At 37.0% G+C, this 15,762-nt stretch overlaps 2 protein-coding genes across 14 annotated transcripts in view; one reads left to right on the top strand and one right to left on the bottom strand.

The window, feature by feature from the left end:
- Positions 1-15,762, top strand: part of LOC131679398 (dual specificity calcium/calmodulin-dependent 3',5'-cyclic nucleotide phosphodiesterase 1-like) — a 796,874-nt gene that overhangs the window by 529,418 nt on the left and 251,694 nt on the right. The gene's annotated exons all lie outside the window — the stretch shown is intronic.
- Positions 2,977-15,762, bottom strand: part of LOC131679400 (maltase 2-like) — a 35,142-nt gene continuing 22,356 nt past the window's right edge. For both annotated transcript variants that reach the window (XM_058960130.1, XM_058960129.1), the window contains exons 4-7: positions 13,960-14,699; positions 13,755-13,895; positions 4,368-4,430; positions 2,977-3,593 (exon numbers count right to left, since the gene is read on the bottom strand). In XM_058960130.1, coding sequence (XP_058816113.1) covers positions 3,362-3,593; positions 4,368-4,430; positions 13,755-13,895; positions 13,960-14,699 — 1,176 coding nt within the window. In that variant the 3' untranslated portion in view covers positions 2,977-3,361. The remainder of the gene's footprint in view (positions 3,594-4,367; positions 4,431-13,754; positions 13,896-13,959; positions 14,700-15,762) is intronic.

Below are 15,762 nucleotides of genomic sequence, written 5' to 3'. Positions count from 1 at the left end.
CAGCGTCAGGGGGGTCATTTAATTCTCTCTTGTTTTTCACGTCCCGGTCGAAGCTGGCTTGGTGTCCGGGATCAAATGTTCTCCCTTGCTTCTTGCACTTATTGTTGATCAGTGTAAATCCGTCGTCATTGTTACTGCATTCGTTGCCGATGTTGCTTACAGTAGCTTTTGGGGTGCTAGATGATTCTTTTGCGGTTGTCATTATGGTCTGAACAGCTGCCACAAATTTGGCCACCGTTTGTGGTTCAGGCATTGGTATTGAAAACTCTGTTTTAGGTTGGTTTGCCGTAGATGAGTTGGCAATCGGTTGAGATGCATTTTCCTCTGCATCTTCCGCGCAAGTTTGTCCATGATGAGCTGTCTGATTACAATACTTGCACGTAGGAGTTTGCCCCTCATGGGTGCATAGCGTAGTTTGCATAATTGTAGTTCCGTGAGTATTGAGTTTTATTGCCAAGTAGGACGGTATAGGCCTTTCAACCCGCATCCTCACTACAAAAACGCCGTTAGGAGTACCCGGGAAGAAGTTTCTCCAAGTTTCAGGTTTAACTGGCTTCTACTTCTCCGTATTGCGACATGCATTTTGCAATTGGCTCAGGAAGGGTACGAGGTGATAGGTCATATAACCTTACATCCACATAACCATTCTCGATGCATACGGGAAGCTTAATTCCAACGTGTTGTCACTTTCAACCACGTGTTTTAAATTGTTCTTCAAAACGAAACGCTCGGCTTGTGCTAACGTGCTGAATGATATTAACACTACATTGCGAAGATGATGATACTGAAGGAACAAGACTTCCGCAAGCCTAAGTTGCATTTTCACCTTCAGAAGGTATTCCACTTCACTAAAACTCGGTCGTTTTAAGCAAAATTTAAAGTCAACGACCGCAGCGTTGGGTTGGAGTAGAGCTTTTTCGTCAACTTTACTCATGATGACAAGAATAATCCGATATTTCCTTTGTTCTCGAGACAATGCACACTAGATCGAGAGGCCTGTTGTTCACTTGGCTCGATTGTACGTCTGACTGCGGCAGAAGTAGAAAGTAGACTGAAGACGGACAATTGTAGGGCTAGTTTTACGATCCTATTGACCACCAAGAATCCTTTCTGACTGGGACTCTGATCTGTTTGGCCGCAATAGTTTTATTTAAGTAGGAAGTGCCATAAAATTGTGCTAGAGTGATACAACAGAATTAGTAATTGTAGCAAGATGCCAGATCACGAAAATAGAAGTTTAACCGTTTCTCCACATATACAAATTTTAGTAGGCAATTTATATTTAGAGGAAAAGAAAAAAAAGTTTCAGAAGAGCCTTGTAAATCTCATTCAGAATCATTCACAATAAATAGCATTGTTATCAAATATAAATTGGATAGAAGAATGAATAATGAACCTGTTTGAGTAGTATAACAAAAAAAATCAATTGCAAATGAACAAAAAAGTGGCAAAAATTATTGTCAACTTCATCCCTCACTTGTTCGGTGACTTTCGGACCGATTAGTCGATCTTTCCAGTTCGTGCTGGGTAACGTTAAAAAGAATATCTTTAATCCCCTGCCAACGTTATCCTGTACATTCTCCACCTCGACCAGGTTTCAGTATTTTTTCTCTTCTTTTGTGTTTAGCTGTCATTTGCTTGCTTTAGAAAGCATATCACAATCCTGAGGTTATCTGGACGAACTTTCGAGATATCTGTTTCGGCTGAAAATTTCTGTGTTAGTTTTTTTTAGAATTCTGTAGATTGCTTGGCGAATTATATTTCATCCGTGAGAAAATCAGATGTGGTCCGATCGAGTTCAATGTGTATGATTTTGAAGGGAAAGCCGATGTCTGCGATAACGAATTTTTTTCGACATTTATTTCACCATCAGCTAGGTCTTTTATAGAAGAATTCATTTGTGCGCGAGCTAAAGTAGAAATTTAAAGAAAACGAAGAAAGAGACAGAAATTAAGAGAGATATAGGAACACTTAGTAGACAAATGTACACGTACAGTCTCTCGGAAAAATACTTCGTCCGTCGCCTTCAACCATCTGACTTTGATTGATTTTACAGACAAATCTACCGTGAACCTATTTTTTAAATTGCACAAAAGTTTGTCGTTCTGTTGGTGCTCTCTAACTGGCTGTGATATTCCACGACGCTTTCGGAAAAATTTCTCAGAAATATTTTTTATAAAAGAAATAGTTTTAAAATAAAAATATTTAAAATTTCTCTGACTGATGTGTTAATTTTGCTCAAATTTTCATCGGTGTATTTCGCTCTCTGTGCATATTGTGGGAGGAAATAATAAGTCTGGGGGTCTGCAAAGAATGACATTTCCCACGAATTTCAACCAAAGTTGTCTTATCAAATCAGCAAAACTTCTTTTGTGGGGGAACAGCAAGCTGAATCGTACCGATACAAACGGGGCTTTGTCTTATCGAAGTGACATGGACATCATGGTTTGCATTATGAACTAAATGAAGATAAGTTTTAAAATAAGTCAGGATAAGTGTGTCATTTCCAAGTACACAATAAATTACGGTTCGAAACTGAAAAACAAAGCCGAAGCTAACTCCAAAGGGGCACTGAGATTCCGCCATAAGACCACGCTACAGCTCTGGTTGTAACTAGAGTAAATTGAAAAAAAAAAAAATAAATATCCAATTCAAAATCAATAATTCGTCTATGTCCTTTGGCATTTTTTGTAACAAATAACATATGTTTAGGATTATTTTATTGTCTAAGAGTTGGAATTGTTTTCATTAAGAACTTTTTGAAATTTCGTTCAGTTTGTAATAACTATCTCTATTCATCAGAATCAATAGATTTATGCAATAATGGTTTTGAGCCCCTCCCGAAACAAAATCGTGTTGTGTAAAGACAATATAATGAGCATTTCCAAAACTATGCTATGTTTAATACAAGCCGTGAAATCTTAATTTCCACGAATGAGAAAGGCACAATCACTCGTCTAGATATATTAAAACAGGTTTTAGTATTTATTTCTTTTAAGCATATATTCACATTCAAAAGTACATCAAACTAAAACAGACGAACTTGAGACAAAAGGCACCTAAGAAAAATATAATCGTTCAACCCACTTCAAATTCCAAGTATGAATAAATTGTACATTGTTTAAAAAACTGGAAACACGGTTCACGATTACAGCACCAAGGCCGCAATCTGCTTTAGTACCGGGCCATAAACAGTCTACTTCAGGTGCTCATCCAGAACGCCACGTGCAACCTCATCCTGTTTTTATTGTACAGACACTTCCGCGAAACCGCTCGATCCAGGAACTGCGCCCTATTTCGCTTACCTACCTACCTACCTACCAACCTAGTACCGAGTGGGTGATATCCTACTTTTCAACTTTCACCGACTGACGAAGGCAAACTTTCTGCCGCCTTCCCACTCGCTACGGCTGCTGAGGGCGTGTGACGTCGTCGTTCCATCGCCGATGCCTCCCCGGTGATAGAAATGGTAACAGCCGGCTGCCAGTGCAATCATTATTGAAGCAATTATGAGCGTGTCCTTTGTCGATTGCATTACGGCGGCAGGGAGCGGAAAGGGAACGCCGAATGGTAATCGAGACTGGGTGGCCGGGCTGCGAATGAATATAACGGAATGGGAAGAAAATAGGAAGGAAAACATGAGAAATCACTTCAGCTGAGAATTGTACGAAGGAAAGCTGTACCGTGCCGGATCCTTTTACCGATTATTCTGAATTCTTGTGATTAATTATGCTGTCCATCAGAGATGAACTTATTCGCTTTTATGAGAATTTCACACTTTTTAAATCTATGAAGAAAAAATTACTTAAATTTATTTATTAAAAATTGCCTTTAACTGGCAGGTAATCAGTAAAATGCTTGCAGGCGGTACCAGTTTTGTTATTTGGTATCTGTCTTACTAAAACAAGCAACAGGTTTTACATTTAAATGGAATCATTTTGCTCATAATCAATCGAAAATTGACTATTAAAACAAATGGTGTTAATCAATTATGCATTTAAATATTAACTGTTACATTCACTGAACCTAACATATTTCTATTTTCCTTTTATTTTCAGGTGAGTTTTCATCATGAGTCCACAAAATTTATTTACTGCGAGTGTGAGTCCAAAATTGATTGTCTACACAATTTAAACCAGTTTTTTAATTAAAACAAGTCATATTTCAATCAACAATCTCTTACAGAATACAATCAACGATGCATTGTAGGCATATAAAATTTTCATGAGCATACCAATCCTCGAAAATTTCTCATCAAATATGTAAGGGTACATTTTCTGTTTCTTTGTGGAAGGAAAATGATTCCGACAGAAATAATTGACAAAAGCTCCGTCTCCTGCTTTTCCTTCTTTTTTTATTTGACGTACCTTTCTCGCAGAACCAGTGAATCGTAAGGTCCAACCAAAATGCTATCACTGTGCACCGTATCGCTGTGGAAAAGCAAAAAAATTATCAATTGTTGGTGTTTTCATCAAAATAAATGGGAAATTCTATATAACATCGAAATGGTTTTTTCGTCCTTAAAAGAAAGGGAAATAACTGTCGGCAGAGAAATGGTCAACGACGAATGTACACCAAAAACAGTTTTATCACGATCATACGCCCACAAATTGAAACCTTAGTAATGTTATTTGACCTTTCCACGCTTAAATTGGTGGTAGAGTAAATCAGATTCCAAACTTATTGTTGGGTTCCAGATAAGCAAACGACTTGTTTCAATCAAAACAAGAGTTTTCTTTGATGTGCTATGAGCTACTCAACATTTTTCTTCTGATGTTTTGGTTCAATACAGATCCGGTTAAGATAAAATTTTCAAAAACAATTCCTAAGCTAGTCCAAAAAACAACGCTTAGTGACCTAAAATGTGAATTTAGCAGGAATTTAAACATTTTATTATAACTAAAAAACCTAGCCTTACAATATATTTAGTAAAGTTATACCACAGATAACAGACGTTTAGTCTAGAACAAAATTTCTTCAAAAACCTGTGTAAACTTTCGAATTAATAAACGTTGGAAATCCGTGTTTCACTATTGCCATCTGCGCAACTGTTTGCTACACGTGTTTGACAGCCGCACTCTAACTGCATTGTATCGATCACTGCGCCATCTGCAAACGTTTGCCAAACGTGTTTCAGACGTCTAATTTATTCGGAATTTCAGTAGCGGGTATTTACACACGATTCAAATCGAGCCTAAACGTCTGTTATCTGTGGTTATACTTTACACGGCCCTTCCTATCGTGTAAATAGCAGCTAGGGTAGTCCTGATTGCAGCAAGATCTAAAATTGAACTGTTCAATCGTTCAAAATGGAGCTTGATTACTTTCAATGAATTTGTTAAACAATAAATTTTAAACAATCTTGCTAATGACAGGCAAGCTTTACCTTTCATACTTTCCATTCCACAAGAAGTCCAAAAGTAAGCATTAGTGAGTTCCAAAAGCAAGCTTTAGGTCAATTCGTGAAACAAGTTTTTTTCATATAGCTTTTGTACTTCACACTCAGTACTAACGCAACCTTTGGCATAGTTTTTTTTAATACACCGACTACTAAGCTATTATCGTATCGAAGCAGACTTTTACACAAAGCACTACAATGGACAGCCCTATGGGGTTGCAGGAACTGTTGACGTAGGACTACACTACTAAATGTAACATATTTTTGTAATACACACTTCAATTGTAAGCGAATTAAACTTCTTTCGTATAGCTTAGGTATGACTCCCACATTGTTCAGAATCTCAATTGGAGTAAAGACAACTTATCGCTTGAGAGATTATTGACCCCAAAAGCTGACGTACATAAAGTCGACGTTTGTATTAATTAGGTTCTCGACAAAAATGACGCTTTTGATGCGGTACATTTATAACGAATTCCCAAGAGTTGTGATAGAACTCATCGATTTCACAGTTTTAGTACATAAAGAATCAAATCAGCTGAACACATCATCAATGTTTCTATATATTTCACAATACTTTTAGTATGTTCCGCTGCAGCAGCATAGCCATTTTTTTTCAAATAAGTCTTGCTCGCGACAAAATCCGGACATCTAAACCACATAGATTTCTTGAAATATTCAACCAAAAAATGAGATATTTCTCACAGATATGGACGTATGTCTGTTCTATGTAAAAATATGTAATATATTGATATGCAAAAAGCGCTTTCAAAAATAGTTTCGAAAAAAAATAGCTTCGAAAAAAAATCATGCTAGGAAAAGTATTAGGTGCACTCCAAACGAGAATCAAAGATAACTAATTTAGGTGCTTTGTTCAAAAAATTTTGGTATTTTTCTTTGGTTGTTAACTGCTGTTGGCATTGCTCTTTCATCACGAGAGCCCGATTTTGCATGATAGTAGATTCGGACAGTTCGGCGATTTGGCTCTTTCGGTGCAATGTACCGTAAATCGAGGTGACTTTGATCAATCGAAACTTTTTTCGTAGATCGCTTATTAAACCAGAATAGTCTTCCAAATCATTTTAATTTGAAAAGATTTTTACTCTAAACTTTCAAAATACTGATTTGTTATACTTTTTGAGTAAATTGTTCGGTTTTTGGGTACAAAAACTACAAAAAACCAAAATTTGACCTTACCTTATTTTTACGAAGCTTCGTAATGTGTCTATTTTTTATAAAACAAATAAATCTCAGATTTCAGCAAGAGTAATAAATTACAAGCGAGTTTTTATTTTCCTTTAGCTTGGGATATGCTAAATTTAATTTTAAGAGTTTGATTATTTTAAATACATTTTTTGGTGAAACTAGTTGGCAATTATTTCAAATTATTTTAAGCCAAAATTCGCATCATTTTTTATTGTTCAATATTCCAACGTGTTTAAATGGATGAAACTTTTTGTACATTAATCAAACACTGAAACAAAACAATTTTAGCAGTTTTAAAGGTTTTCAGAAGCTTTTATTCTAGTTGGACACAAATTATACGAATTTTGGTTACTCGAATTATACAGTACATTGAAATACTTTGTATAATACCAATTAACATCTATTTAACAATGAGTATCTTTCCAGAATTAGTTTAAACAAACTTTTAAATGACAAACATTGACATCAATAACTTAATGTGGGTGAACATGCAGGTTATCAAAGTCACCCCGGAACACGAAAACGAACTTCAACTTGAAATCATTTTTGAAAAAATAGCTGTAAGCGGACAATTTTAGGTAAAACCATCCAATCTTGTTCTCCGTACATCAGTACATGGTTTAAAAATATTAAACTTGAAAAAAATTTGTTGCGTCCAAAAATATGTAATGATTACTTTGAAAAGTGATCAATGTCATCCTGGTTTACGGTACACATTATTAGCTTGTAAACATGACAAAATCAATGACGTAGTGAGAGGAGGTCAAATCTAACCAGAACAGAAAGAGCGCATTGTGACGGCATAAAAATCGTTCTGTAAACAATCTTCCTGGTAGATCTTCTGGGGTACCTTTCTGTTGGTATGAAGTTTTTACTAGTTCATCTACTGTTCCAGATGGCCTGCCAAACCAAATATTTCTTGGGAAATTCAGACTTTTCTATCATTCAGACTTGTTGACTTTTCTATCATTCATGTCGTTGCATGGCAGTATAGACAAACATGCCCTGAAGCTGGTTGAAGTCTTCTACGACGTAAGTTTTGTCATCCATTATCACACAGGAAAATTTGGTCGGATATCAACAAAAAAATTCGAACAATCGTTTAGCCCTCACATTCGGCCTATAACTATGGTACGGAACCGTCATTACCTTGAATGACTTCATTGGGCCTAATAATGCTTCGAATAATGCAAAAATACTTTTGACATTTTTTTATGTTACTAATTAAACAGTGCGAACAAAGAGGCCAGACCTTCCTCTAAATGTTTGTCTATCGAACTATCGAATCGATTTGGTCGTTTCCTAAAATTGTTTTTTTGCATTTCTTTTATTTGTAGCTATTAGGGAATCGATTATAAGACGATCTTGAAACACTGTGAACAGAACCTGCAGATTAGCAAAGCTTTTTTAGAACCATTCTAATTAGACATTCCTGATTTTCACTTGGAATGCACAAAATTACTTTTTTCAGTACGCATTTCTTTCAATGCTATTTTAAAAGCGCTTTTTACATAGTAACAAATTATATATTTTTAGATAGAACAAACAAGAAGAATTCCTCGAAGACCCATCCAATAATCTTTAAAATCGTGACCGACGAATAAGATACAGTATCTACTAAGCGAATAATACGGGTTTAATCTCATTTCACAACAATAAAGGGCGAACACGAAATTATCGCGACACATTCAACAGGGCATAACTTTTTTACCATTGGGTAAAAATCAACCAAATTTTGCACACTTTCTCATTGATGTGTATTGTTTACATGGTGTCAAACTCGAAGTCGTGTTTTTCGATTCAACGAGAAAGGAGGTGAACCAACGCGAGTCGAGAGAACAAATTCTTTCCAAACACCTGGAATTTCCTGACCTGTCGCACCGGCAGTGGGGAAAAATGTTGAACATTCACCATTCAACCGTCTCCAGAGTGTTGAAGCGGTTCCAGGAGCGGTTGACGTTGGACCACGGCAAAGGAGCTGGAAGAAAACCAGGACCGGAGAACAAAAAGACGGAGGGAAAGGTGAAGCGGATGATTAAAGCAAATCCCAACGTCTCAAGCCGTGATTTGGCTAAAAAGATCGGCATGTCGCAAAGCTACGTCCAGAATGCAAAGAAGAGAGCTGGACTACATACATATAAGGTACAGAACTTCCCAAACCGCGATGAGCGGCAACAATCGACGAGTAAAACTCGGGCACGGAAGCTCTACGAGAAGATGCTGACAAAATATGGCTGCTGTGTGATGGACGACGAAACGTATATAAAAGCCGATTTTAATTCCGGGGTTGGAGTTTTTCACCGGCAAGAGCAAGTTCTATGTGGACGGCAAATATAAGAAGCAGAAAATGTCGAAGTTCGCTTCCGAATATCTCATTTGGCTGGCCATCTGCTCTTGCGGACTGAGGAGTGAGCCTTTCGTGACAAAGGGCACAGTAAATGGCGAGATCTACAAATCTGAGTGCCTCGAGAAGCGCCTTTAACCGTTCTTGCAGCAGCACGACGCTATTTTGGCCAGATTTAGCATCATGCCACTATTCTAAAAGTGTCCTGGAGTGGTATGAGGCCAATTCTGTCCATTTTGTTTCAAAGGACATGAATCCGCCAAACTGTCCGGAGCTGCGCCCGGTGGAGCAGTACTGGGCAATGATGAATCAGGAACTTCGGAAGAGCAAGAAGACAGTCAAAGACGAGAAGTACATGTTAAGAAAATGAAAAAAAAAAACTGAGAAACTGGTACCGGATGACACTGTAGACTTTGATGGAGGGCATCAAGCGAAAATGTGTTCACTTTACACTCAAGGCTTTTCTTTTGATTTTTGAAGTAAATGAACTTTGGTTGGATTGACGTGACTTCTCTCTTCTGCCACCAAACAAGGCGCCCGTATGCCAGTATTGCTCTAACAGTTGTTGTGTAGATCGACTGAATGTACTTGGGTTTGAGCTTTCTTGATCCTGAAATCGATGTGAGCTGTCCAATTAAGTTTTGAGTCAAGAATTACCCCAACGTACTTAACTTGATCAGCGATAATAATTTCAGAGCCAAAGAACTACAATGGACGAGCTCGGACGGTTGTAATCCTTCTTCGCGTGAAAAGGTGATTAATGTTTTATTTGGATAGTTCAACATGAAGACACCATTGCTCAATAACACATACGGATTGTTGCATCAAACAAAAAGTATGTTAATCATTATATGATAATCATCGGCGAAACCATACGTCGGAAACCAAAGCTCATTAAGTTTCCTCAAACAAGCCATCAGCGACAAGGTTCCATAGAAGTGGTGACAGCACACCAGCTTGAGGATATCCGCAGACACTCAGTTTCCTTAGCTCAACTTGTCTTAACGATGAGCACAGATGTCGGTTGCTAAGCATTGCGTGTATTCAGTTCGTGATATATGAAGGTATTCCATGACCTTACGCTACTTCCAAAATGTATTCGAAAGACACTATCAAAAGCAGATTCAATACCAAGAAAAACTCCTAAAGCTCTTTGCCTCCTCATAAGCGACGCGGACACCATTGGGAATGAATTTAACAGTTATTTCCCGCCACGCTAATGGAATGTATACTGTCGCAAGACTACAAGTAAGAACCTTTTTATCAATATGCTTGAAGTGTTCATATCCTCTTTGTAGTAGAACTGGAATGATTCCATCATTTCCCGGAGATTTATACGGAGCAAAACTTTCAATCGCCCATTTGATCGATTCGGTTGTCACAATTCTACGAGCAAATGCCCAAGAATTAGAACTATCTTAAAAGTACTCAGGGGCAGTCGGCAGTGATGGCTCCGTACAGCCTGGAAAGTTTGTGTCAAAAGGATAGTTGAGTACTAAATCTTCGTCGGACGAGTGTTCAGTTCTAGCAGTTCTAATCGAATTGACAAGAAAGTATGTCGATTTCGAAAGGAACTTATTTAATCTGCTAGTCTCTTTGAGACTTGAGACATTTGTGCAGAGGCTTTTCCAACCACTTCGCTCAGAGGATCGAAGGGCATTTCTGTATGCTTTGTGAGCCAACTTAAAGGCCTCCGACCCGTCCCTGCGATTGCGATTCCAAGTTCTTCTACATAACTTTTTGTGTCGAACAAGGTCGGTATTCCACCAAGGTGTTGCTCTAGAAGCACACATAACTCGGAGCGAGCAAGCCTCTTGGTATGCTGGTACTATGAGTGAGTATGTTTTATCCATGACCTCATCAAAGTCACGTGAAGATTCAATCGTCGGAAGATACCCCTGAAACCTGGTCGCCAAGCCCTTTTTGGAGAGGTCCCAGTTCGTAGATTTGGGATTATGATATATTATGATATCGAGCGAGACGTCCTTACAATCATCGAGGAAGGAAAAGAATGTTAGTGTAACAAACATTATGGATACCGTGTATACATCCGCATAACCATTATCACGGTAAGAGTTTTTGTTAGTAGGATGGGGTGAAGAGTTGCGCAAATCTGGATTCACCTTGATAAGTGATACGATCTATGCAACTCTCAGAAGTATCATCATGTGTTTATTGCTCTGGGTAGCCAGCTGCCGAGAATTTATGATAGATTTATCGTTTGTTGAATTAATTTGGAAATGCTCGGTTAAACAAAAAGCAACTTAGTATAAGCTACAAACTCCGGACAACCGACAGTCGAGAGTGTTGCCTATGTCTAATTGAAGCAAATGGCAGGTGAACGATTTCATTATTTCTTGTTTCATTATCGCGACGAAGCACGACATTCCTAGAACAATACAATATAATGAAAACCTGTGTCTGTTACTGTCTCAAGACATTTGTCGAAACAGCTATGTTAAAATCTAAGTAATTTGAGATACCAAAATACAAGTATAGTTTATCGTGTATAAAATTTGGTATTATTATAAGAAATAAAATGACAATTATGTATTGGTTTATTTATCCGCGAAAGTTTGAATAAGGTGTCGATTCTTATATTTTTATTATTCGCGAGCGTTGTTATGCAACCTGAAGCACATTTCAACCGGTATAAAATAAGCACTACTGAACCATCTGAAACGACTAATTTGGTAAGTCGGATATACAACCGATGATATGCACACGGATTTTTATGCTATCTACAAGTACAAGATTGGAGACAATAAGAAACTAATTTTATTTAAAACAACAATGTGCCCATAAGATGAAGCAAATGCAAGAAAAAAGCAGAAACCCCTGTTTTTGTCCACTTCCACGTTTATAATCAAACTATAATATTTTTATATGCATAAAGAAATATGTTTATTATTACAATCAATAACAGGTACTACTCCAATGTATATGAAAGTATTCAATACAATGAGAACAATTATTATAACTGATTGATGATTTAATGGACTAAAATAATTAAATGAATATGACAATAATACATTTGTTCTTCGTGCTGATATGACTGCCGAAAATTGGTAACTGGTTTTGAATTCTTCTTGTGAATTATTAATTCTCAATCCTCATACATAATTCAAAAGTCATCAGTAACTCAGACAAGACCATGCGTATTCCCCACGCGCATTTAATAACCAGTGGATTAGGTCCATAGTTGGTCAAATAAACACTAAAAAACAAACAATGTCAGGTCGATTAGCATCACCCGGCGGATACATGTTCCTTTACAATGCCACCAAATCAAAGAACATTTTAAATTTCATGCCTAAAATATTTGGAATTCTGTACATAATAAAAAGAAGACTACTTAGTTGTTTGCAATAAATTAAAATCGAAAAAAACATGTTGAATCACCCAATGAAACCACCGCCTTAAACAAATTATCAAAAGGGCAATTCATGAAAATAAATTTTCAATTAAGTTTTCACAAAAAAAAATATTTTTGAAGCAAATTTTGTGATATTTGTAAAAATATCGTCATTGTTAATTTTTCCTCGATTATACCTTAAATAATGACCTGACCTATTTTTGAGAAAGTGCCCAAATTTTCAACGATAATAGTTAGTCATACAGTTGGAAACAATTTATCTGACCTTAAACAATTTGAAAATTGCCTGAAGTTGTTTTAAACTAATACCGTAAAAGCTATACCAACAAAACCAATTTTCTAGGAAACACTCTAAAGCTAGATTTTAATATGGTTTTAAAATGGAAAGTATAACAGATAGAACTTACATGTCTTTAGAAAACTTTTCTAAAATTAGTCGTTCTACTGAAGGTCGTATAGTTCTATCTAGAATGATTGTTTTACTATTGTTGGAACAAAAATAAGGGGGAAGCAAAAAAAAGTCTTCCAAAGACACAATAAGGCTAAGTTGTTTAGTTATAGTCAATTTCGACTAAATTTATATTCAGAATCACTGTGCAATGATAACACAAAATAGCAAATGACTCAAAACCAAATTTCGTCACTCCAATCACTTACCAGTAAAATCAAAACAATACAAACTCTCCTGCGATAAGATATTTTGTAGAATTGATTCATTTACAGTCCCTGGCCGTATCCTAATGCTTAATATGGCATAAATACTTTTCCGCCATTTTAACTTTATTACACATTTATAACTTGACAGTCTTAGCCAAAAAAAATAAAACAAACTTTATTGTAAATATACAATAAATGGATAAAACAAAGAACTTATTTTGAACAATTTCGGGGCTTACATATTTTTATCTCATTTGTTGATTACAAGATTAGAAGACTGCGCAGTGTTTGATTATGCCCAATTTGCTTAATGAGCTTTACACTGCTGTAAGCTAAATGTGTATGTGGAGAATTTAAAAAAAACTGCATTGAATATTAACATAACTTGAAAAAATAAAAATTTTCTTGAGAAATAGTGCAATAAAACACGGAAAATTCTATTTCATTGTTAAGTACATAATAATATGACCAGAGACTGTAATCAATATTTTCAATCGTAAACCCAGAAACAGACCGCACACCCCGATGCAGCAGCTCCCTGATGAGCTGTATAATTGGCACTGAGCGACAGTGAAACTAATCATTTTAAGCCTAAGTCCCATTTAACGCTAGCGACTTCAACTGGACTCGACTCATTCGACGGGCAAATGCGTACACTACAAGCAAGGACTGCAAACAAATACTCGACGGTAGCACACTCAGGAGGCAGGAGGCATTAATTGGACAGGTGATATCTATTTTAATTATACACACGTCCCACTGGGACGGCTTACCCGGTTTTAAGATCGGAAGTGGATGATGTCACGACTACTGTCAGTTGGTCCGAAAGCCGTGGAAACAGTGTCAAATCCACCACTTGCTTCTGAGGGCCTAGATTAACTATCACAGCGAATGTGTCGTGATTGCGAAGCTCCCTAATCCAAGCAATTATTTAGCATCAGGTCATGAACAAGTAGTAAAAGTTTAAAATCAACCTACCTGACGAATGTCACTATTTGATCGTTATAAGGTACCAGTCGTATTGTTCCCTGCCTAAATGTTTCGTGCTGCCTGACTTTCACCAACTGCTGATACACTTTGTAGTGACTTTTATCCGCAGCCTTTTGATTCTTCAAATTCAACCATTCATAGTTTGGGTTCACTGGCAGCCATGTCTTGTTCGCCGTTGAAAAACCAGCATTGGTGCCATCGTCCCACTGGAAAGGAGTTCGCTCTGGATCACGTGAAAAGTCAATATAAAGTTCCTTGCTGGTGCTCATCGCCACCGGGTCCTGTGAATGCCCCCTTGGCATATCCTTATAATCCACCATACCAATCTCTTCTCCATAGTACGTAACCGCAATTCCCGGTAGTGTCATCAGTAGCGTATTGATCGCATCGATCCGTTCCTTTCCGTACCTCGATCCAACCCGCGGTTGATCGTGATTCCCAATAACCCAGTTAGCGGTTTGATCGCGTGGCATATAGGTCAGCCACTTGTTGATCGTGAAGACGAAATCTTGCGCGCTGGATGCATCATTTAGATCGGTGATGAGCAAAAAGTTGAAAGGCATGTGCGATCCACTACGGACGCCATCGCCGGTTGATCGATAGTACCTCATAGTGAATGTAATATTGGCGTAAGCTTCGGTCATCATGATCCGGGTCGGACCACCGTGCGTGAGCTTCCAGTCATCCAGTAGGGTACGCCATTGGTACACCATGTCGTACACCTCAGGCTGCGGAGGAAATGATCGTTGGTTTGAAGTGGAATATCGATTGGATTGGATGTAAATTTCACAAGTGCTGAATTAGTGAGTTGTGATTTGATTGGACACGACCATAACTAAAAACTGAGCCTATACGTTCATGAAACCACTATCATTTACTTTGATCATATGCACGGAAAATATAAAAAAGGTTTAGTTGAAAATTTTCAAAGAACGTGTTTGACTAGATTGTAGTGCTCAGTAAAATCATGAAACTCACAGCTGAATAAAGATTAACAGATGAAATTTATTTGCATCGAGATGGATTATTCTGTGTAATGTCCTGTGGTCAACTTTTTTGACCATCGATATCCAACACTGAATGCCTTTTGAAAACGTTTTAGTTTATTTTTCCGTAGTCTTTTAAAGTAATGTTATGTCTTTCAGAGTCTCTCCTTCCGCCCTTCTTTCACATTCTTTCGGATTCCTTCCGATTTTTTTTCAGATTTTAGCAATTCTTTTCAGATTGCTTCAATTTTCTCAGATTCTTTAATATTTTTTTCAGATACTTCTAGATTCTTTAAGATTAATTAAAATTCCATCACACTCTTGCAGATTATTTCATAATCCTTCATATTCGTTCAAATTATTTCAACTTTCAGTTTCTTTCACATTAGTTTATTTGCAAATTTCTGCAAGGATAAAAAAAAGCATTTATGCACACAAGGAAACATAGGTGTCTACAGCTTTTTTTGAGAGTCTTCTATTATTTTACATTTAAATCTATTTCCGACTCTGTAAGGTCGGCTAATTTGCGCTTGCGAAAATCTTTCAATAATGATAGAAATTTTTCCTTCATGTATAACTAAATTTATCAATGAAAAAATTTGGCTTTTTCGACTCTTTTAAATTATTTACGATTATTTTGGTTATTTCTTAAATTTTTTTGAATCATTGATCGTCATCCCGAGTTTTACGAATTTTTCTTACTCCTTACATGTCACTCAGCGCATTTCCACGTTCTTCCAAGTATTTCGGAGTATTTTTGAGCCTTACCGACAGTTTCCGAGTTTTTGCGAGTTATTTCAAATAA

The sequence above is a fragment of the Topomyia yanbarensis genome, chromosome 2 (genome assembly GCF_030247195.1).
Source record: "Topomyia yanbarensis strain Yona2022 chromosome 2, ASM3024719v1, whole genome shotgun sequence".
Taxonomy (NCBI): Eukaryota; Metazoa; Arthropoda; class Insecta; order Diptera; family Culicidae; genus Topomyia; species Topomyia yanbarensis.
Note: the sequence above shows the minus strand (reverse complement) of the source record. Positions and strands in the feature narration are given on the sequence as shown.